This window comes from Neophocaena asiaeorientalis, unplaced genomic scaffold, assembly GCF_003031525.2.
Source record: "Neophocaena asiaeorientalis asiaeorientalis breed wild unplaced genomic scaffold, Neophocaena_asiaeorientalis_V1.1 scaffold92, whole genome shotgun sequence".
NCBI lineage: Eukaryota > Metazoa > Chordata > Mammalia > Artiodactyla > Phocoenidae > Neophocaena > Neophocaena asiaeorientalis.
The window spans coordinates 4,107,581-4,129,198 of NW_020174057.1; the positions used below are offsets into that span (position 1 = coordinate 4,107,581).

A 21,618-nucleotide genomic window follows, 5' to 3' on the forward strand; every position below is an offset into this window, starting at 1 on the left:
CGGCTCCATAGCTGTAAAAACAGTAGCATAGTTTCAAAGGGTGAAGAGAAGACTTGACACAGTTCATTTCTGCAGGAGCCCCTCACTTAAGCTGGCATCATACTGTGTGCATACTGGGGCTTTGGAAATTGATCGGAGCATCTTAAAAATCAAGCATGCAATCCAAAGCAGTTCTTGCCCCATTTCCTACAGACCTCCCAGAAGTCAGAGGCAGCTCTTGAGCTTCTGCCACAGGAAAAAATGAGGGAGGCTGTGTCAACACTAGGGATGTAAGAAGATGGTCAGTTCTGAGGTTTCTGAGCCTGGTATGGTCTAGATATTCATATCCTTCCCCTCCTTCCAACCTCCCCCCTTCCCAAAGCAGGAGAGGAAAATACACAAAACTTTCCATTCACTGTTCCTTAATGAGCTTGGGGTGAGATTTTTTTCCTTAAGTCTGAAGAATCAAAACCTACAAAATTGAAATACATACCTTGATGTTTTCTGTTTGGGCTTGTAATAAGAATGCTGCTATACACTGTCGATAGCTGTTTTCATGTTGTATGAGGAAAGAATTTCTCAGCCCAAAGACTAGAAAAAGATTAAAGACAAAAAGCCAAAGCATTTACTATGAAATCCAGTTCCTCAGTACATGAACCTGGATTTTTGTTTATTAATGAGTGTGGGAGGTTTATGTCGATTAAGAAAGAATCTGATTCCAAGACCAAGACTTTACTGCTGTGTCCAAAGAGAGACCACTTAAATATGAAAACCTTTTCTTCCTTAGCCAATGACTTCTGGGGCTTGAGGAAATGCATTTATGGCTTAAGTGATGGAAAATGTATTCCTTCCCAAGGAAAAAGCTTAGCATAATAGGTAGATTTTGTGTGTGTAAAATATAGATAATACAAATATGAAAAATAATACAATCATTGTTTCTTTGACCTCCACCACTCCTTTTAAAAATGTTTTATTTTTGTACTTAAAGGGCAGTCACATCAAAACAACAGTTAAACAAGTTAAGATGTAGCAAAAGTACAAAACCACCTGAATGCTTCACAGCAGTCCAAGAAAAGCCAAAAAATCGGACTCAAATAAAATCCAACATCCACCAAATTATGTGAAATGTAAAACAAAACAAAAAATGTTGGCGTGGTTTCTGTGTTTGAAAAGAAACAGTCTGTTCTGTCATTTCCTAGCTGGTCTCTTAAAGAAATGATAGGAGATACTGGGAGAGCAGATTTTCCTCTTTTTATACAGCTGGAGCTCTTAAAATGAAAGCTTCTTCCTTGAATTATTTATACAGCACCAGGAATAAAATTTTGCAGCCTATACATTCTTTCTATAGTCAATTTATGTTCAGGAACAAACAAAACCAAACCAGGGCTGGTTCTGGGTCCAAACAAGTACTTCAGAGAGGAGGAGGACACGGACTCTTCCTGGGTGACCATTAAGCTGATGCTTGCTCACACTCATTATTTCTGTTCCTTGAAGTTTGTGTTTTGTTTTGTTTTGTTTGTTTTTGCGGTACGCGGGCCTCTCACTGTTGTGGCCTCTCCCGCTGCGGAGCACAGGCTCCAGATGCGCAGGGTCAGCGGCCATGGCTCACGGGCCCAGCCGCTCCGCGGCATGTGGGATCTTCCCGGACAGGGGCACGAACCCGTGTACCCTGCATCGGCAGGCGGACTCTCAACCACTGCGCCACCAGGGAAGCCCAGTTTGTGGGTTTAATTCAGACTCACTGAGGCAAGTTGGGCCTCATTTCAGAATCGAAGCAAATGTGAGACTTTTATTTTCTTAACTGCAAGAACTACTTCACTATTACAGATTGTAATAGAGTAAACCTCATAATTCCTAAATTCTACCACAACAAAGCCTGTCAAGGTCATGAAATTCTGTCCAGCTTCTCTGGGATGAGAGGACTTAAACCTATTAAAATGACTTTCTGGAAAAAAGATCTGGCTGTTTTTGTTTTACTCCCTGATTTTTCTCTTTATAAATTCCCTGTAGTAAGTGAGGCTTTAAAGATCAGGTTGTTGTTCTTGGTTGGATTTCAGATTCCATGTTCCTCAAAATTGTAACTGTAGTTCTCAGTTATTTAAGGTATCCCTCATCTGTTTAGTTTGTAATATGGCTACTAAGGGCTTAATAAACAAAAGGACCTGGTATGGCTAGGCTTAGAAAATAAAATAAGGAGATAATAAATGGTCAGGAATAGCTTTTTTCTCTCTGATGTTCTAATATAATGATTAACAATTAATAGTTGACATCATTTATTCAGCACCTACTATGTACTAGGCACAGTGCTATGTATTTTTTTCCTTTTTGTGTCATTTAAACAACACAGCAACTGTATAAGATAGGTCAACTAACTCCAAATAGCCAAAACAATCTTAAGAAAGAAGAATGGAGCTGGGGGGGATCACACTCCCTGACTTCAGACTATACTGCAAAGCTGCAGTAGTCAAAACAGTATGGTACCAGCACAAAAACAGATACAAAGATCAATGGAACAGGATAGAAAGCCCAGAAATAAACCCAAGCACTTATGGTCAATTAACCTACGACAAAGGAGGCAAGAATATACAATGGAGAAAAGACTGTCTCTTCAATAAGTGGTGCTGGGTAAACTGGACAGCTATTGTAAAAGAATGAAGTTAGAATGTTCTCTAACACCATACACAAAAATAAACTCAAAATGGATTAAAGACCTAAAAGTAAGACCAGATACTATAAAACTCCTAGAGGAAAACATAAGCAGGACACTCTCTGACATAAATTGCAGCAACATTTCTTTGGATCCATCTCCTAGAGTAATGAAAACAAAAGCAAAAATTTAAAAAATGGGACCTAATTAAACTTAAAAGCTTTTGCACAGCAAAGGAAACCATAAAACAAAAAGACAACTTACAGAATAGGAGAAAATATTTGCAAATGATGTGACCGACAAGGGATTCATTTCCAAAATATACAAAGAACTTATAAAACAACCCTCAAAAAATGGGCAGAAGACCTAAATAGACATTTCTCCAAAGAAGATACACAGATGGCTACAGGCACATGAAAAGATGCTCAACATCACAAATTATCAGAGAAATGCAAATAAAAACTACAATGAGATACCAGCTCACACTGGTCAGAATGGCCATTATCAAAATATCTACAAATAATAAGCTGGAGAGGGTGTGGAGAAAAGGGAATCCTCTTACACTGTTGGTGGGAATGTAAACTGGTGCAGCCTCTATGGAGAACAGTATGGATGTTCATTAAAAAACTAAAAATAGCATTACCATATGATCCAGCAATCCTACTTCTGGGCATATATCTGGAAAAGACAAAAACTATGATTTGAAAAGCTACATGCACCCCCAGTGTTCACAGCAGCACTATTTACAGTAGCCAAGACATGGAAACAACCTAAATGTCCATCGATAGATGAATGGATAAGGATGATGTGGTGTGTGATGTGTATGTATGTGTATATACATACATACACACACACACACACACACACACACACACAGGAATATTGGCCGTAAAAATGAAATAATGCCATTTACAGCAACATGGATGGACCTAGAGATTATCATATAAAGTGAAGTAAGTCTGACAGAGAAATACAAATATCATATGATACTGCTTATATGTGGAATTTAAAAAAGGGATACAAATGAACTTATTTACAAAACAGAAGTAGACTCACAGACATAGAAAACAAATTTATGGTTACCAAAGGGGAAGTGGGGGAGGGATAAATTAGGAATTTAGGATTAACAGGTACACACTACTATATATAAAATAAACAACAAGGACCTACTCTGTAGCACAGGGAACTAAGTTCAATATCTTGTAATAACCTATAATGGAAAACAATCTAAAAAAGAATATATATGTATGTATAACTGAATCATTTTGTTGTATACTTGGAACACTGTAAATCCACTATACTTCAATTAAAAAAAAAAAGGGTCAACTAATTCCCACTTACAAATAAGGGCACAGATTAGGTGAATTTTTCCAAGGTCACACAGCTTGTGAATAATATAGCCAGGATTTGAAACTAGGTCCCTGTCACTCCAAAGCACAATCTCTTCTTTTTTCACACTTCACACTCTCACTCTACAGCTATTCTACCTCATGCACTGTGTCTGAACAGTTAACCACCAGAGCAATGAGAAAAATATTTAAAAAACAGAAGTGAAATGGTAGTGGCAAGTCAAAAAGTAACAAAAGATGGTGGAAGTATGGTTTTTAAAAAGGTATTGATTTTATTTAAAAAGAAAAAGAAAAAGGAATACAGGAGAAAAAACATGCATCTCCTAAGGGAATCCTGTGATGTCAGATTTCCCATAAAGTCCAGTTGGCTGGCCGGGCTGTGGCTGACCTGAGCCCATGCTGCTTCCCTCTCTTGCTTGGGGGATCTGACACCTTCCTCCACTCACATCCATTTATCATGGCAGAATCTTCTAACTATGGCCACTGTAGTAAGAAGGTTGTGCTCCTCTGAGATGCCCCCTTTTAGGCTTGCTCGGGAAAGCTCTCTGGTTTATGCTGACTTTGGCCTGTGACAGTGATTGGTCCGTGCCAAATCTGATCTAAAAGGCCTTAAGGGCTGCCCAGTTGCTTTTCAGCAAATCTTAGTAGACACAGAAAGAATAGACAAAAGAGGCAGAAGACTCTAGTTCTGGATACAGGTTTCCCCTCATTGGAGCCCTGCTGCTCTTGGGGAGAGAGTTTGCATCCATTCACGAGTTAAACATTTAAATATACAACTTACATAACTTAATGATGTGAATTTTTGCTATTATTATTATTCATTGGTGTTTTCACTGTGTAATGTGGCTCTGCTGAGTACAAGCAGGTCCTGTGCTAATGACTGGTGCTCTGGGCTTGGCTGCTGGAGTGGGAACTGCAGGACATGGATGGTGCTCCCTCTTTTCCTGCTCCTCCCTTGGGACAGGAAGGCACTCTGCTCCTGCCTGGCTTTGCTGGTCTTCTAGGAGCCTGTACCCAAGAAAGAATGATGGATGCTTCCTTCTGAACACTGCTGCCACCCACCCAGTACTAAGTAGGCCAGAATGTCCTTCAAGTCCCTCTGAGGCCCAGGGCTTTCCTGACAGGATTTATTGATCTTTCATTGCTCTGAGAGCTCCATCTTTGTAACTCCAGGGCACTTACAGAGTGCCTGGTTCACAGGAGACGCTCAGGAAATGCTTGAAAAATAAAAATATACATTTCTGATCTATACACATGATGTATATGTGTATATGTATGTACATGTACATATTTATGTATTTATTTCTGGCATTTTTCTATAGAGCAATTGCAATAAAATATCTTAGGCTTGCATAGCATGTCATGGTTTACCAGTGCTTTAACAATAGCAATAGTACTAAAAATGGTTAACAGAATAACAATCCTAATGATAGCTATCATTTATTGAGTGCTTTACCTGCATTATTTCATTTAATTCTCATGACAGCTCACTGGGGTAGATATTATCCTGATTTTACCAAGATGAATCTGTGGCTTAGAAAATTTAAGTACCTTCACACAGGGTCACACAGCTAGCAAGTGGCAGAGCTGGGTCATCCAAACATTGGAAGCAAGTCCAATACTCTTTCCATAAGTAGCCTGTAGAGTGAGTGATATTTAGCTACACAGGAACCCAGTATTATCTTTCATGAAGATTTAAATTAGATTCATGTCGTGTTACCAAAAAAGGCCAACATAAAACTCTGGGATAGCAAACAGATGAGCTGAATGATGAAAATAGACACACACCTGACATGTGGAGTGGATCGAGACCTCTGACAACCAATCTGCCAAGTGGAATGGGCTGATTGAGCACCATACATGAACCACCTTCTTTGATTACTGTTTGTAGCTCAGGAATAAGTGAAGGGCACATTAAACCCGGGTCTGAGCCTCCAAGTTTCTAAAATTAAGGAGGAAAATAATGCAATAAGTAGGAAGTAAATATTGATGCACATACTTCAGGTACATCCTTAAGTAAACTGATTTTTAGAAACAATTGCTTGAAATCCAGCTTACTATTCTTTCTGGGTCTCGAAAAGCATTTCCCAAAGTACACAGTGATTTAAAGCATAGTGTTTCTGATCCCCAAGTTTAATTACCTGAATAAATAACAGTGTAATTTCATAGCTGGGAAACATTTAAATCATTATCACATCAATGGGAAGATCTTCATTTACAGTAGTATCCCTCTATGGTACTGAGTTAAATGAACAAGAAAGAGAAGCCTCATGTTGGCCAACTGTCCATGGGATCTTATACTAAAATCTAAATAAATAAATTCCATGCTGTATGATTTGTAAATAACTGAAATTGTTTTGAATATATAAAATACTGAATTTTTTTAAAAAGGGTGTCAGAGATTGGGATGTACGTGAAGTAATTTGTGCATTAAATAGCGAAGAGAAATTTAAAACAGATAACATTCCTTATTTCTTCTTCCAAAAAAATAAATGAAACCTGGTGTCTTCTCCAGGTGGTTCTCTCAGATTTATCAGACGGAAGAATTTAAAGAGGGATTTTAAACAGATAACATTACTTATTTTGGAATCAAGTTGTGAAGCATGAAACCAGAACATTATCTTATAATATGGCCAATAATGGGCTGCCACTAGTTCATGGCTCTGATTTGTGCCATTATGTAAAGAGAAGGTAAGCTGTGCTTAACGTCAGGTTTTAGAAGGGGACAGAGATTTTTCAGAGCTTGCCTGTCAGACATGCTAGCCTGGGTAGCTGAAAATAAGAGGCCATCCAAGTCTCAAAACTGTGACTTAGTACTCTCCAACACCCATTCCCCCCTCAACCACTGATCAACTATGCACAGATTAATGGGTGTCTATTTTATTGCTTAAAGACACTTAAATTATTTAGCTCAACTAATCAACATGCCATCTAAAAGCTTAGGTTATTGAAAGATCTGAGAGATCTAGTCTCATAATCTTACATCTGTGTAAGGCTAGTCATTTAGTAAAGAAGTGAGTGCGTTAGAACAACATTAGTTATCTCCGACAGCCAAAAACATACTGCAGATCCTCTTCCCATCTCTAAGGGCAGGTGTCTGAGAGCTGTAGAGGAGGCCTCTTCCTGAAAGCACTCACACACACCAGTCAGGGAAACTGTGAAATGGGACATTAGATAGAAAGCCTTTGGTGGACCATGAGACCCATGGCTTAACGGGGAGTAACAACAGTAATGGTAACCATTAATACTTAAGGGAGAAATCCCTATTCTTAGAAGGGATTTTGTGGCTCTAGCCCCTGGTGACTCATTTTTTCCCTGTGATGCCAACTGTACGTTTGTTTGGCTTCTGCAGTTCTTAATTATAGGCAGACACTGAGAGACCAGGGCTCCTTCCCACCTGCAGCCCCCGAAGCATCATTTCTCAGGAAGAACGTGAGAAGGGGTGGTGGATATCACCTCAGCACTTGGCCGCAGACAGTTTAGAGAGGGCCCTGCTCTGGCAGCTTTTGTTGTGGTAGTCAATTTGGATGAGGAAAAGGCGGATATGGACAAAAGTATCTTAATTTTATTTGCTGAGGCAGGCCAGGCATAAAGTCCTGTGGCTTCTGGGACTCTCCTCGAAAGTATACAGACTAAGTCATTCTAAAAATATACACACCCTTTGACATCCTTAAGAAATGGGACTTGCTTTTGTTACTGTTTTCAGTCCAGCACTCTACGATGGAAAAAGCCAGTATTTTAAAATGCCTCCATTTTTTAGAGGGTAAAGTCCGATCTGATGTATACGAAACTTTTCTCTTTTTAACTCAACTTATTCAGAAATATTTCTAAACTCATTTAGCAGAATTATTTAGAGACAACAGCATTTTACCTTTTTGTTGCGCTTAGTTTTCGTAACTAAGAGGAAATCATCAAAGAGAAACAGAAAAACATCTAGGAATCTTGTGCTTTCTGAGGAGAGAAAGAAGATGAAATTGGGGCTGGAAACAGTAAGCAGAGTTTTTTTCTTTTTCTTTCCTTTTAAATCAAAGAATCCCTTAGAAAACAACACAGGCCGGGGATCAGGGCACACGAGGCTTGCAGCTCAGGGGGCTACAATCACGTGGGTCAGAAAACTGCATTATGGTTGAATTGATTTCTCCCCAAGGCAGGGACTTGATGTGAGCCCACCCTTCCAACTTTAAAGACATTGTATTTGTAAGGCATTTCATGTGGATCTAAGGTTACCGGGATGGTATTTGTTGTGGTTTCAGCTAAGCCTAGGACACATCTATTGACTAACAGAACTCCAGCATTTTGGCCTCTTGACTCATCTGTGTGGTCATTGGCAAAGGTATACATTACCAGAAAAAAAGGCACTTTGTCATAGCTGTGGACTGAATTGCATCTCCCCCAAATTCTATGTGGAAGCCCTACCCCCCTCCCCACTGTGTATTTGGAATAAGGAAATAATTAAGATTAAATGAAAGCTTAAGGGAGGACCCCTGATCTGACAGGGTGAATGTCATCCCCAGAGCATGCGCTCTCCCTCTCTCGCTCTCTCTGCCACGTGTGGACACTGAGAAAGCTGGAAAGAGAGCTTTCACCAGAAACTGAATCAGCTGGCAACTTGACCTTGAACTTCCAGCCTCCAGAACTGTGAGAAATAAATGTCTGTTGTTTAAGCCACCCAGTCTGTGGTATTTTGTTATGGCAGTCCTAGCTGATTAAGACAGTCACTAAAACAATTTGTTTCTTAAGTTTTACAATGTGTCTATACAAGCATTAAATAATCTTCATGAAGCATTATATTTACAAATATATTTCTGATATCACTTTTGATAATAACTGAAGGCAAATAGGCTTTTCTACTTTTCCCTAAGAAGGGGATACTTGTAGAAGAGAAATAAAATATTAGAATGAGATATCCCCCTCTCATTTTAACTCTATCCCTTAGAAATTAGAAAAAGAAATGTTTAGTGAAGTCAGAAAGAGAAAAACAAATATCGTATATTAACGCATGTATGTGGAACCTAGAAAAATGGTACAGATGAACCGGTTTGCAGGGCAGAAATTGAGACACAGATGTAGAGAACAAACGTATGGTCACCAAGGGGGGAAAGTGGCAGGGCGTTGGTGGTAGTGGTTGGATGAATTGGGAGCTTGGGATTGACATATATACACTAATATGTATAAAATCGATAACTAATAAGAACCTGCTGTATAAAAAAATAAATAAAATTTAAAAATTTAAAAAACAAAAAAATTTAAAATTAAAATTTTTTAAAATTAAATTTAAATTAATTTTTAATTTAAAATGAATCTGACAAAGGTTACCCTTTCTAAAAGTTCCAAAAATAGTAATTTATATTAGCATACCAAAAAAAAAAGAAATGGTTAAATTTAAATGATTTTAGAGGAACATGCAGTCCTTGAGGGGGATGTGACAGGCACTTAAAGTACAAGAAAAATCAGTAAATATTTTTTACTATTCTATTTTATTTATATTTTTCTAGAAGTTCTTTCTCTATACATTTACCTGTGGAAACGAGACGTCCAAGGTTAAATTAATAAATAAAATATCTGGGATTCATTTTTAGTCTAAGTTTAGAGGAAAGATACTTTCTGTATTTGCATAGAAGAGAAATTAGATATTTTATTCAATCTTGAATTGTCCTTGAATAGTTTTGTTTTAATGTTTTCCATCACTACTAGAAACTCCTTTTTGCAAATTGGGCTGCAGCAAAGACTGCTGGTTGTCCCTTAAAAACCATTCTTCCCTTCTTTTGTAGTAATGACATTTCCAAGTTTTAGTGGGTAAACGCTCACTGTGAATAAATACTACATCTCCCAGCTTTCCTTGTAGCTAAATATGACCAAGTGACTAAATTCTGACCAATGGAATATGAGCTAGAACGTAGGCACACTGGTGACTCATCTTGGGGCCACAGAAGAAAGCAGTCTCTAGCTAGGATGGCAGAGCAAAAGGACATAAGAAACCTAGATCCCTTGTGGCTTCATGGAGTAAAGCTGTCATATAGCTCAGAATTTTACATGCGAGATAAATAAACCAGTCTCTCTCCAAGAGCTGGCTTAATATCCTAACTAACACATAGGGTGAGGAATGGGGCTAGACCTTTAAGACCTGTTAAATACTGCTTTCCTCACCCTCTGCCACTCCTATCTGATTAGGTGAATGACCATTGTCAAAATGAAGTAGCTTTGTTTTCTCCTTCTAACTTCAAGTATTTTAACAAACAGGTATGAGCATCTTCTATGTCCTAGACTTCATTCTAGGAAATGATGATTATTTTAGCTACCGTTTATTAAGGCCCTAGTTTTCCACCAAGCAGTCAACAAATACTGAGCACCTCCTATGCATCGATGATTAAGACAAAATCTCTCCTTCAAAGAGCTTTAATTATAGTGAGAGCAGATACATAATAAACAGAAGCAAGATTTTAGATAAATTCAAGAACTGATAGTGCTAAAGTAAATACAGGATTACGAAAAAGGACGACTAAGGAGGAAGACTGCAGGCATAAAGTTAGAGTATTCACATTTATTATCCCAGGAGTTTCAAGCTATGTGCCACACAACCAGATCTGAGACTTACAAACGTGTGCAGTTCTAACTCGATTAGGTCTTTATTTTTTCTCGAAGAGTCTGGCCTGTGGGGTTTTCATCACACTGCTAGAGAACAGAGCAGCGTCACTGACTTATTCTGGTTCTGCAGCAGCTTGAACAACGTGTGTTCTCTAGGTGCTACAGCTGCTGTGCCATCCTATTTGTCTGAACGTTACCTCTTTTTCTATTTAGAAATACCAGTCTGTGGGGAGTAATGCATTTGTGAAGGGTGTGCTGGCGTGAATTCCAGTGGGAAGCTGGTTATGCTCCAAAAGTTATAAAAACTTGGACCTTCTGGGAATGAGAAAATGCACTTCATTTCAACACTACAGTTTTTAAGGCTAGAAGAAATTTGAAACATATTAAGCGGTAGATACCATCGTCATGGTTATCACTATCACCATCATCATCATCATCATCAACATCAACATTTACAGAAGAGATTAAGAGAATTTAAACAATTTCCCCAAAGCCCACAGTTGGGGCTAGACCCCCTAATTCTTGGTCCAATGCTTCTTCCATTCAAAATGATGTCCTGTTTCTTTTAACACTATTACCCCCACCGACACCATATCTCTATGCCAACTCCGAGCCAAAGTCCCAGTGACTTTAAACTTGATTTGACACTACTATACGACACACCCCTCTCTGATGAAATCTGACTAACAGCATGTGCTGTCAGACAGGAGCCTGGTGTTAGTAATGGTTACGTAGGTCATCCCCATTCTACCACATCTGACTCTACAAGAAACTTTTCCTGAAAAGTTGGGTTGAACCATAACTACTCCTTCTTAGGCCAGTCTCCCACCCATGCTTCCATGACAAGTACCCCCATCCTACTTGGTATGTGAATACACATCTGACACGGCTTTTCACCAAGAGATTTTTCATGGTCATGTTCATCCAGCCTCTACATGGCCTCCCATCACGTCCGCACCTGAATGCTAAAACTGACTCCCTGACCCACTCCCTCCGCCACCCTCAGGGTCATCTACCAACCTTTCAGGTAGATAGATAAGCACACTTGAAGGTCTTCGACTCATTTCCTCTTCATTTTATCAATCATAAAGCTCTCCTGTTTTTGCCTTTGAAATAGCTCTCACATTTATCCTTTTCGATCCACGCCCATTTCTAACATTTTAGGGTAGGCTGGTGGGTCTCACAGTTGGGAATTTGGTAGACAGAGGGAAGAGGGGAAATAAAATCTCTGGCGATTCCAGGTGGAGGCCAGCTTTGCAGGGACAGGCACGGGATTGTACACAGAACTGTGTCTTGCTTCATGACATTTGGTTTTGGTTGGATTTGGCTTTGTCACAATGATATAATTATTTTTGAAATTGTAAAAGAAAGGGTAAGATTGTTATCTTTCCAAACGAAAGTGGGAGGGGAGAGGTCTACAGGTGGAGAATGGTTGAGAAACACAGGCCCAGGCTCTTCCCACTCCATCCTGCATCACTGTGGCGCCTTCAGGCTGGCCTCTCTGCTTTGGTCTCCTCTTCTAGCCATTTTGGGTACTGCTTCCCATAGCTCTTTCTCCAGCACCCTTTTAAGCCTCTCATCTCCCCGAGCGCTCAGTGGCTTCCTGTTGCCTGCAGTGTCCTGGCTGGGTCCCTCTGGCTTTCAGGGCAGTGGCTATGGTTCTGGAAGCCTGCTAGGGTGAGGCAGCCTGGCCTGGGTCTGGATGCTGCCATTAGCTTGCCAAGGGACCCTGAGCATGACAGACAACCTCCCCAAGTGTCCCCTGTGACATGGGATGAAATGTAACTTCTCTGCATAACTCACTGGAAGGAAAACATGCATGAAAAAGCCCTTTGATGTAAAAAGCTGGACATGTCTATCTTTCGAGTTGGCAGTTGTCTTGCAGGGGTTATGTCCCAAGCTGACATCTGGCGCTATCCCTAAAAGAGAGCAGGTTCTCAACAGGTGTGTACTGAATAAGGAATTACTGCCTGGCACCCCCCAAAAAGATCTCAGGCAACCTCACATCCCACAGGGCTTCACACACCGCAGGTGCTCAATCAAGATTTTGTGAAGAAATGAATCAATGAATGAATGCAAATCTTATTTCAGTCGGGTAGCCCTTTCTGATAATATTTACTGAGCCCTGACTCTCTGCCAATGGTTCTTTCAAGTGCTTATACATCCATTAGCTCATTTAATCCTCACACCAAAGAGGGGACACTGCAGCATGGGGGGATTGCTGTTAAGTGCCCCAGGTTACACAGGCAGCAAAGGCTGAGCTGGGAAGGGAAGCTGGCAGGCAGCCTCGGGGATCTCCCTCCTAACCACGCTGCCGTGAGCCTATTCTCTCAAGTGGCTTCTGCCTCCAAGCCTTTTCTCTTGCTGTGCTTTTCATCCGGGATGTCCTCCCTCCTGTCCTTTCACTGAACTACACCCTTCTATCCCCCCGAAGCCCGCCTCCAGTCCCATGGACCACATGAAGCCTTTCCTGGGTACTCCAGCATCAGACTCTCTTCTGGACTTAGACTGCAGGTCTGCTCATTATGGCAGCACTTCCCAACTAGAGGGAAAGGATTATCCAGAATAGTGACTTTTCTATCCTCCAGTGGTACCTACACAATGCAACGTGTGTTACATAATAGGTTCTCAGTCAACACTGAGAGTATGATTGCCCAGCTCACTGGAGGAGTAAAATGAGGGTGGTAACAGCTGACATTGAGTGGTTACTATATTCCAGACCTTCAGCTAAGCTCTTCACATATGTTACTTCACTTTAACATCCAGCTTGTAAGACAGATATTGTTATCCTATTTTACAGAGAGAAAATGGAGGGCGTGTGGCTAGTTACGTCGTGGTTTGATCAAGCTGGAGTCTGTTTGACTCCATAGGATGCTCTCTGATTCACATCTTCCATCGCCTTGGCCATACGGAAATACAATTCTTGCCACCCTTTGACAAGCAACAGTTGGACAAATCACAAGGTAGCAAAGATGTTGGGTTTGTAAAGGAAGCCGTTATTTACCTGCAAGAGTTAATTTTCCTTCATAGAGAAGGTGTCTGTTGGTTGCTGACAGGATGTTTTCTGCCATGTGTTCTTTAAAAACGTGTTTTAGGCACTGGCAAAACAAGGGAGGAAATCAAAGAGATGTTGTTAGTGATGGGAGGACAGCATATTCTAGAAGCTGGGGCAATGTACTCTGTCTAGAAAGTTCCTGACATTTGGAAATGCCAGTAAATGCACATGGGAATGGGAAAGAATGGGAAAAATGCTTAGAAGGACCAGTTCAGGAATGGCATGAGGAGGTCAGCCTCCCCACACACAATGTCATGTGGATGAAGGCTTTACTTCTTGCTAGATTTTTAATTCTAGTGGGCAGCTGGGGACTCTGTAAGACTAGTATACTTCCACTTGAATGCCAAACGTTTAGAAAGGGACACAGGTTCTAATTGATCCTTTCTGTACCTCTGGAATGAAAAACCTTTTATCTCTATCCCAAAGTGGAGGCCACGCTATAATCTCCTGTAGATGTCTGCATTTTTGAAAATTGTCAAGCCACTTCACTTTTCCTTCAAGATCCCCTGAAAGACAAGACACATCCAGTATATGTTTAACTGCGTGAGGCATTACAGCATAAAATTTAACCAAGATCCACAGGAATCATTTAGAGATATTGACCGCCCCTGGAGCCAAACCATATCTTAGGTTCATTTAACATACTTCCTGCTGTTTAAATGCCTTAGAAAAACTCGCTAATTTGAAATCAGCCTCTTGCAGAGAAAAATGAAGCTGAACTAATTTAACTCAGTAAGTTGGAAATGTATTGTGCATTTTTATTTCAATAATACTAACAGTTCCCTTAGTAGCTTTCTCATATTCCCTACATCACACAGCTTGTGATTACAGGAAGGAAAAAAAAATCAGACTAACAAGGACAAACATATCCTTTTGTCTTAATCATAAAACATATATTCACTTTATGGTAAGGTTGATTATTTCTTTTGGTAAGAACTCATTTTCTCTTTGAAGGTCTATATTAATTTTCCAATGTTTTTTAATAACATATTGCTATTGAGGTTTTGAAATGATTTTTGAAAACATGGAGGGCATGTCGTAGACCCAGAGAATCACATGGTTAGGGAATCCTTGAGAATTCTCCATCTTTAAGCTTTAAAGGAAGGCCACAGGGATCTCTTTCCCCAACAATGAGAATTCATTTTATTGAGAAATTCCTAGAAGAGATGTTATCTGCCTCACAAACTTATCAAAATGAGTAATAATCTGCAAAATTACTTTAAAAGTTTAAAAAAGTCTGTCTTTAACTGATTTTTTTGTCTTAATCACTTGATAAGCTGAATTCTAGTTCCTTGGGTTATTTTAGAATTTCAACAAAAAATTTTAAAAAAGGAAAGAAACTCCTAAGTGAATGGTCATTTTATTTTTAAACATGCAAAAGAAAAAGAAATATGTCATTTCTGTACAGCTGATTATCATCATTTTGAATTGTTCCCTTTTGATGCTCCCCAGGAAATCTTGGTTTATGGACATATACCATGAACTTCTTTATTTGAATTTGATTATACAGAGCTACCCAAACAAACTTAAGTCATCACAGGGCTTTCTCTTTTCCTATTCCCAAATTTCGGGTCTAAAGATTGCAGTTGGCATTATATTTAGATTGGCCCTGGATTTCAGTGACCTAAAAAAAATGACGGATGGTAATTTATTCTCCAGAAAGGCTTCCCATGCTGTTTACTCCCATTTGCTTTGTGTGTGGGTTCAGTATGGATGTTAAAAACAAAGTACCTTCATCATCTGGGAAGTAGAACTTTTCCTGCCTGAACTCACATCTGAAAGCCTTGGAGACGGGGCCACGTCCTGCGTGAACTTGGAGTTAAGAGTTCTCATAGGGTTCGCCAGGATGTGACTGGAGCCCATTGTTTTGAGCGTGTTTGATTTACAATGCAAACTCAAACTGGAATCCACATTTCGGAAAGCCATGACCTCAAGGCAATGGAATTACCTCCTAGGATGGAAGCCCAAATGGTTCCCAGGAGCCAGACGGTCCCCCAACTCTTTGATGAAAGCTGACACTGGAGCTCTGGGTCACTCATCTCAGGGACTTACAGATTGACTTTTCCACCTTTTCCTTGATGGAGTAGATCATGATTTTCTCCGTAGAGTCTGTACTCCTTTTCCAGATGCTCTTCAGCAACAAGGGGTATCGAGTCAGCCTGTGTAGTTGGGGCCACTAGGAGGAGCTCAGGTAGGTGAAGGCGTCTGCACTGTTCATCGTCCTCACACCACTGGGGAAGGCAAAAGCAGGTGGATCAGAACATCACTTCTCCTGTCAAGACACTGAGAAGATGAGTCAGCCTGTGTAGTTGGGGCCACTAGGAGCTCAGGTAGGTGAAGGCGTCTGCACTGTTCATCGTCCTCACACCACTGGGGAAGGCAAAAGCAGGTGGATCAGAACATCACTTCTCCTGTCAAGACACTGAGAAGTCCGGACACAAGAAACCCTTAGAGATTTCACTCAGTAATGACATGACACACCTGTGAGCTTGCTAGGAAAATTTATAAGCCATGGACTAGACTTTGCTTTTGAAAATTCCATATTAAATTGTCATAGCAAGCATCTATCTACCAGTACTAAATTCAGGGTCTGAAACGGGTTTTTTCAATGTGCTTAAGAAGTATTATTGAATATTACTGACTGAAACATTGCTGCTTTCCAATTAAATAAATGAAAGAATCTTCCTTCAGATATCTTGCCTTCCCAGCAATGGTGATGAAGGAAGAGGTCATCAGCACCACCTATAACACCACCCCCTCAATCCTCCTAAATGGGGAAACTGATGTCAAGATTTGAATGCACAGGAAAAGTTTGAATTTGGTTAAATCCCCTAGAAATTGCATACTCCATCAGTGGCCGTGTAAGATGTATTAATACACATATTTCAGGCTTGTTTACCCTTGTCACTGAAGAGTTTAGTTTTGCCCCTTGCCTTCTCCTTTTCCCTGGCCCTTGGGGGAGATTTCTGGTTTTGCCAACTGTGCTCCCACTCTTGCTGCAATGCAGTTAGGAGAACTGAGAGTCAACACTACACAGGTAGACAGGAAAAGGAAGGATTTTTGCTTCGTGGGTCAGTTCCTTGACTCCTTTGTTGGAGGGAATCAGGATAATGAAGAGAAAATGAAAATAGAAGTTGAGGACGCTAAATTGTTCTACATGATATAGAAAAGAGAGAGGGAAAAAGACGTAGACAATTGTCAATAGGGAGAGTTTGTTCAAAGAGGCAGTTGCCAGGAGTACACACAATGGGGAATACATGAAAGGAAACTTTAGTAAGTATTGCTATGGGTGATACATTGGATTTCCATAAATGGTATTTTGAGAAATGCAAGCAACATGAGAATAGCTCCTCCATTTGTTTCACCTGCTGGACTGTTTCTTTGAATGTGACACTGTTTGAACCTGAGGGGTCCCAGCCTTTGTGCAGGTGACACATGACGCCTGGAGCCAGGTCTGTGGCTACTGCACACACAGGTACATCAAGAAGTATTATTAAGGGTGTGCTCACTTCCTCTTCTCTCCTCCCACCTGCTCACACCATACTGGTCCTGAGTTCAGCTCTAAATGGATCCTGCTCTCACACTAAATATTTTTCTTGCTGCGGGCTCTCGCCTCTTCCCTCTTTCATGCTCACTTCAGGCCCAGGTTAAGTCCTGACCCTCATGACCCAGACCCTCAAGACCAACCTCAGGTAGGTCAAGGTACAGTTGGTTCTACTATCTGTAGGTTCTGCATTCTGAAATTCAATGAACTGTGAACTGAAAATATTTGGGGAAAAAAATTCGAGAAGGTTCCAAAAAGCCTGAATTTGTGGCCCAGCAGCAACCATTTACATAGCATTTCCACTGTATTTACAATATTTACATAGAACTTACCTTGTATTAGGTATTATGAGTAATCTAGAGATGATTTAAAGTATACGGGAGGATGTGTATTGGTCATATGCAAATACTATACCATCTTATATACGGGACTTGAGCATCCTCGGACTTTGGTATCTGGAACCAATACCCTGTGGATACAAAGGGACGACTGTGCACTGCGGAAGGCTCCCTCTGCTTTCCCAAAGATATCTTCATACATCTTTATGCCCAGGTGTCAGCCCTTGCATTTCAGAGAGGTCGGTACAATTGGCTCAAACCTCCAACAAGTCCAAAACTCTCTTAGATATTTATAAACAGATATTCCAATGGCTTCTTCTGGCCCCTGGGCTCCTGTTTGTACACATTCTGTTTCTTTGCTGAACAGCATGGGCCAAATGCCACACTTAGCCCTTTGGTAGGTTTCCTGTGTCAGTTTCCACTGTAAACCCACTCATGCCAAACATTTTATGAGTGTATGTGTTCATTTTACTGAAGATTTCAGATCATGGGGAGGGCTCACAGCCCACAGTCACCACCCACCATCCCATTTTGCTGGCTCCATTCTCTTCTTTGAAGGGAGAGAGCTCTCTCTCTCTCTTTCCTCTCCAACTTTCCCCTTTTTCTCTCCTAGCCTCGTGCTTTGCAATTTGTCCTGGTCTTTCATAGCCTGACCATGTCCCTGGAGGGTCGTACCCTCCTACACTAGCAGCTTTATCACATCTCTTTTAAAAACATCCGGGACTCTTCCTTACAGGAGTTCTGCCGGGAGTGATCTTTCCCACCTCTCCACCTACAGATGGCAGGTCAGAAAGGTGCGTGGAGGATGGAGCTCTAGGGGCCAGGCTTCAAGGTGGAGGGACCAGCCCCCCGTCTCTGCACCTCAGATTCTTCTTTAAAATGGGGGACGGCACTAGATGACTTCCCCTCATCCAGCTCAAAATGGCTGTGATTCTCATTGGGGCTGGAAGGGACGAAGGGAGCAGGGACTGCAGACGTGGAAAGGCTGGAAGTGGGGAGGAGTGGAAAGAGGAGGTGTGGAGAGGCTGTAGTCTGTGGCCTTAGTGGCTGATTTCCATGCTGAGTCACTAGCAGCAGCATTCCAGCACTACCTGCTGGTCCTTGTGGGAGGCTGGGGAGTTCCAGTAACTGATTTCTCAGCAGCAGTTAGGGATTCCCTCAAAACACACAACCCTGAGCCACTGCTCCAAATTTCCATGTTGTAGGGAACAGCTCTGGCTGCCAGTACCCACCGGTATTCAGGGTAAATATAAAAACACCTAATCTCCCCCATGTATCAATCAGAAAAGAAACACCAGTGGTAAATAATTCAGACAAAGATCCAGGCAGAGATACTGGAAGCTTTTAGTGTTTTAGAAGGTCTCAGAAGAGCAAAAAAAAAGATATTTGATGATTCTAAAAGTAAAACTATAAGTTTTTTTTTCATCTCTCTATTGGCTTTACTTTTTAGAAACATTAGGGAAAGAAAAAAAATTCTCTGTCATGAGAGATTGGACATAAAAGTCCTTTTCGTGGATGGGTCTAGATCAATGGACCCTGCATCAGTTTTATAATAAATAAACTTATAGGTGGGAGATCAAGATGGTGGAATAGAAGGACATGGAGCTCAATGACGCCCACAAATACATCAAAAATACATCTATACGTGGAACAACTCTCACAGAACACCTACTGAATGCTGGCAGAAGACCTCATACAGCCAACACTGCGAGAAAGATCACCGTGTAACCAGGTAGGACAAAAGAAAAAAAAAGAAAGCAGGACGGGACCTGAACCCCTGGGAGGGAGCTGTGAAAGAGGAAAGGCTCCCTCACCCTGGGAACCCCCTTCACTGGCTGGGAGATCAGCCGGGACAGAAAGGGAGCTTCAGAGGCTTGACAGTGCAGCAACCAGCTTAGAGCTGGCAGGAGAGAGAGACACCAGCACACCTGGTCCTGGCCACCTTGCTGCACTCCCCAGCCCAAGACATGTGTGTCTCCTGGTATGAGTGGAGGCTGGGTGCTGAAACTTGGGCTTCAGTGGACAGAGCTGGGGAGAGGACTGGGGGTGGCTCTGTGGAGAAGCTGGAGGGGCTGGAGTGTGGCCTGGGCTGCAACTGGGGCTGTGTGCAGGATGAAGCCTGGGTCCACCAAAGAAGCCCCACTGTTAACAAGCCCTTGAAGGGAGGAGTGGGGCCCCGCGAGAGCAGCCTCACCCTCACAGTGCTCGAAGTGGGCAGGGCTCCGCCTCTACGAATTCTGTGCCAATGGATCGGCGCTGGTGGCTTTGTGAGCACAGCACCTGAGGGACATCCAGCCTGACTGCCTGCATTCCCATGGCTGAGGAGGACCTGAGGGCAGTGCCAGCAATGGTGTACTTTCTGAGCACGCACAATGGGTGATAGATGACACCACAGATCACACTTGCCGGTGGACAGCTCCTGAGGAGGAATACTCAGTGACTCCCAGTGGGAGTGCTCCAGTACTGCCTACCTCACACCACAGCTCAGAAACAGACATGGGGGCTTCCACCCCAACAACTGGGAAGCAGACCCTGTCCCAGCAAGGCTATGACAAGCACAGAGCAAAGAGGAGGCCCCACTCAGGCTCTGGTCACCACAGAAACAATAACACCCCCCATCAAGGGGATAACAACCAGCATACATGGAGGAAAGACATGGCAGGCATGCATACTAAAAACAGCCCTTGCACCAAAAATATTAGACTCACACAGACTACAAAGGGAGGCTTTCACGTAAAAACAGCCCTTCAAGACCACAGTAGATAACTGCTTCTCCTAAATTCATAGAGTCAAAGAAATATAAGCAAAACAAAGAAGCAGAGGAGAGTCATTGACAGGAAGACACTGGATCTCACCAAAAAAGATACCCCACATCCAAAGAAAGGAGAAGCCACAATGAGGTGGTAGGAGGGGCATAATCACAATGAAATCAAATCCCATAACTGCTGGGTGGGGGACTCACAGGCTGGAGAGCACTTACACCACAGAGTCCACCCACTGGAGTGAAGGTTCTGAGCCCCACGTCAGGCTTCCCAACCTGGGGGTCCGGCAATGGGAGGAGGAATTCCTAGAGAATCAGACTTTCAAGGCTAGCGGTATTTGATTGCAGGACTTCGACAGGACTGGTGGAAACAGAGACTCCACTCTTGGAAGGCACACACAAAGTAGTGTGTGCATCAGGACCCAGCGGAAGGAGCAGTGAGCCCATAGGAGACTGAACCAGACCTACCTGCTAGTGTTGGAGGGTCTCCTGCAGAGGCAGGGGGTGGCTGTGTCTCACCGTGAGGATAAGGACACTGGCAGCCGAAGTTCTGGGAAGTACTCCTTGGCGTGAGACTTCCCAGAGTCTGCCATCAGCCCAACCAGAGAGCCCAGGTAGGTTCCAGTGTTGGGTCGCTGCAGGCCAACAACCAACAGGGAGGGTACCCAGCCCCACCCATCCGCAGTCAAACGGATTAAAGTTTTACTGAGCTCTGCCCACCAGAGCAACAGTCAGCTCTACCTACCACCAGTCCATCCCATCAGGAAACTCACACAAGCCTCTTAGATAGCCTCATCCACCAGAGGGCAGACAGCAGAAGCAAGAAGAACTACAGTCCTGCAGCCTGGGGAACAAAAACCACATTCACAGAAAGACAGACCAGATGAAAAAGCTGAGGGCTATGTACCAGATGAAGGAACAAGATAAAACCCCAGAAAAACAACTAAATGAAGTGGAGATAGGCAACCTTCCAGAAAAAGAATTCAGAATAATGATAGTGAAGATTATCCAGGACCCTGGAAAAAGAGTGGAGGCAAAAATTGAGAAGATGCAAGAAATGTTTCACAAAGACCTAGAAGAATTAAAGAACAAACAAACAAATGAACAATACAATAAGTGAAATGAAAATACACTAGAAGGAATCAACAGCAGAATAACTGAGGCAGAGGAACGGATAAGTGATCTGGAGGATAGAATGGTGGAATTCACTGCCACATAACATAATAAAGAGAAAAGAATGAAAAGAAATGAAGACAGCCTAAGAGACCTCTGCGACAAAATTAAACACAACAACATTCGCATTATAGAGGTCCCAGAAGGAGAAGAGAGAGAGAAAGCACCCAAGAAAATATCTGAAGAG

General features: G+C 41.9%; 1 protein-coding gene across 1 annotated transcript in view; it reads right to left on the reverse strand.

Moving 5' to 3' along the window:
* The window catches only part of PLEKHG7 (pleckstrin homology and RhoGEF domain containing G7), a 57,668-nt gene that overhangs the window by 7,440 nt on the left and 28,610 nt on the right, over positions 1-21,618 (reverse strand). Inside the window, exons 5-11 of the mRNA XM_024754373.1 lie at positions 15,927-15,985; positions 15,668-15,783; positions 14,006-14,121; positions 13,565-13,658; positions 7,847-7,926; positions 5,764-5,917; positions 473-570 (exon numbers count right to left, since the gene is read on the reverse strand). Coding sequence (XP_024610141.1) covers positions 473-570; positions 5,764-5,917; positions 7,847-7,926; positions 13,565-13,658; positions 14,006-14,121; positions 15,668-15,783; positions 15,927-15,985 — 717 coding nt within the window. The remainder of the gene's footprint in view (positions 1-472; positions 571-5,763; positions 5,918-7,846; positions 7,927-13,564; positions 13,659-14,005; positions 14,122-15,667; positions 15,784-15,926; positions 15,986-21,618) is intronic.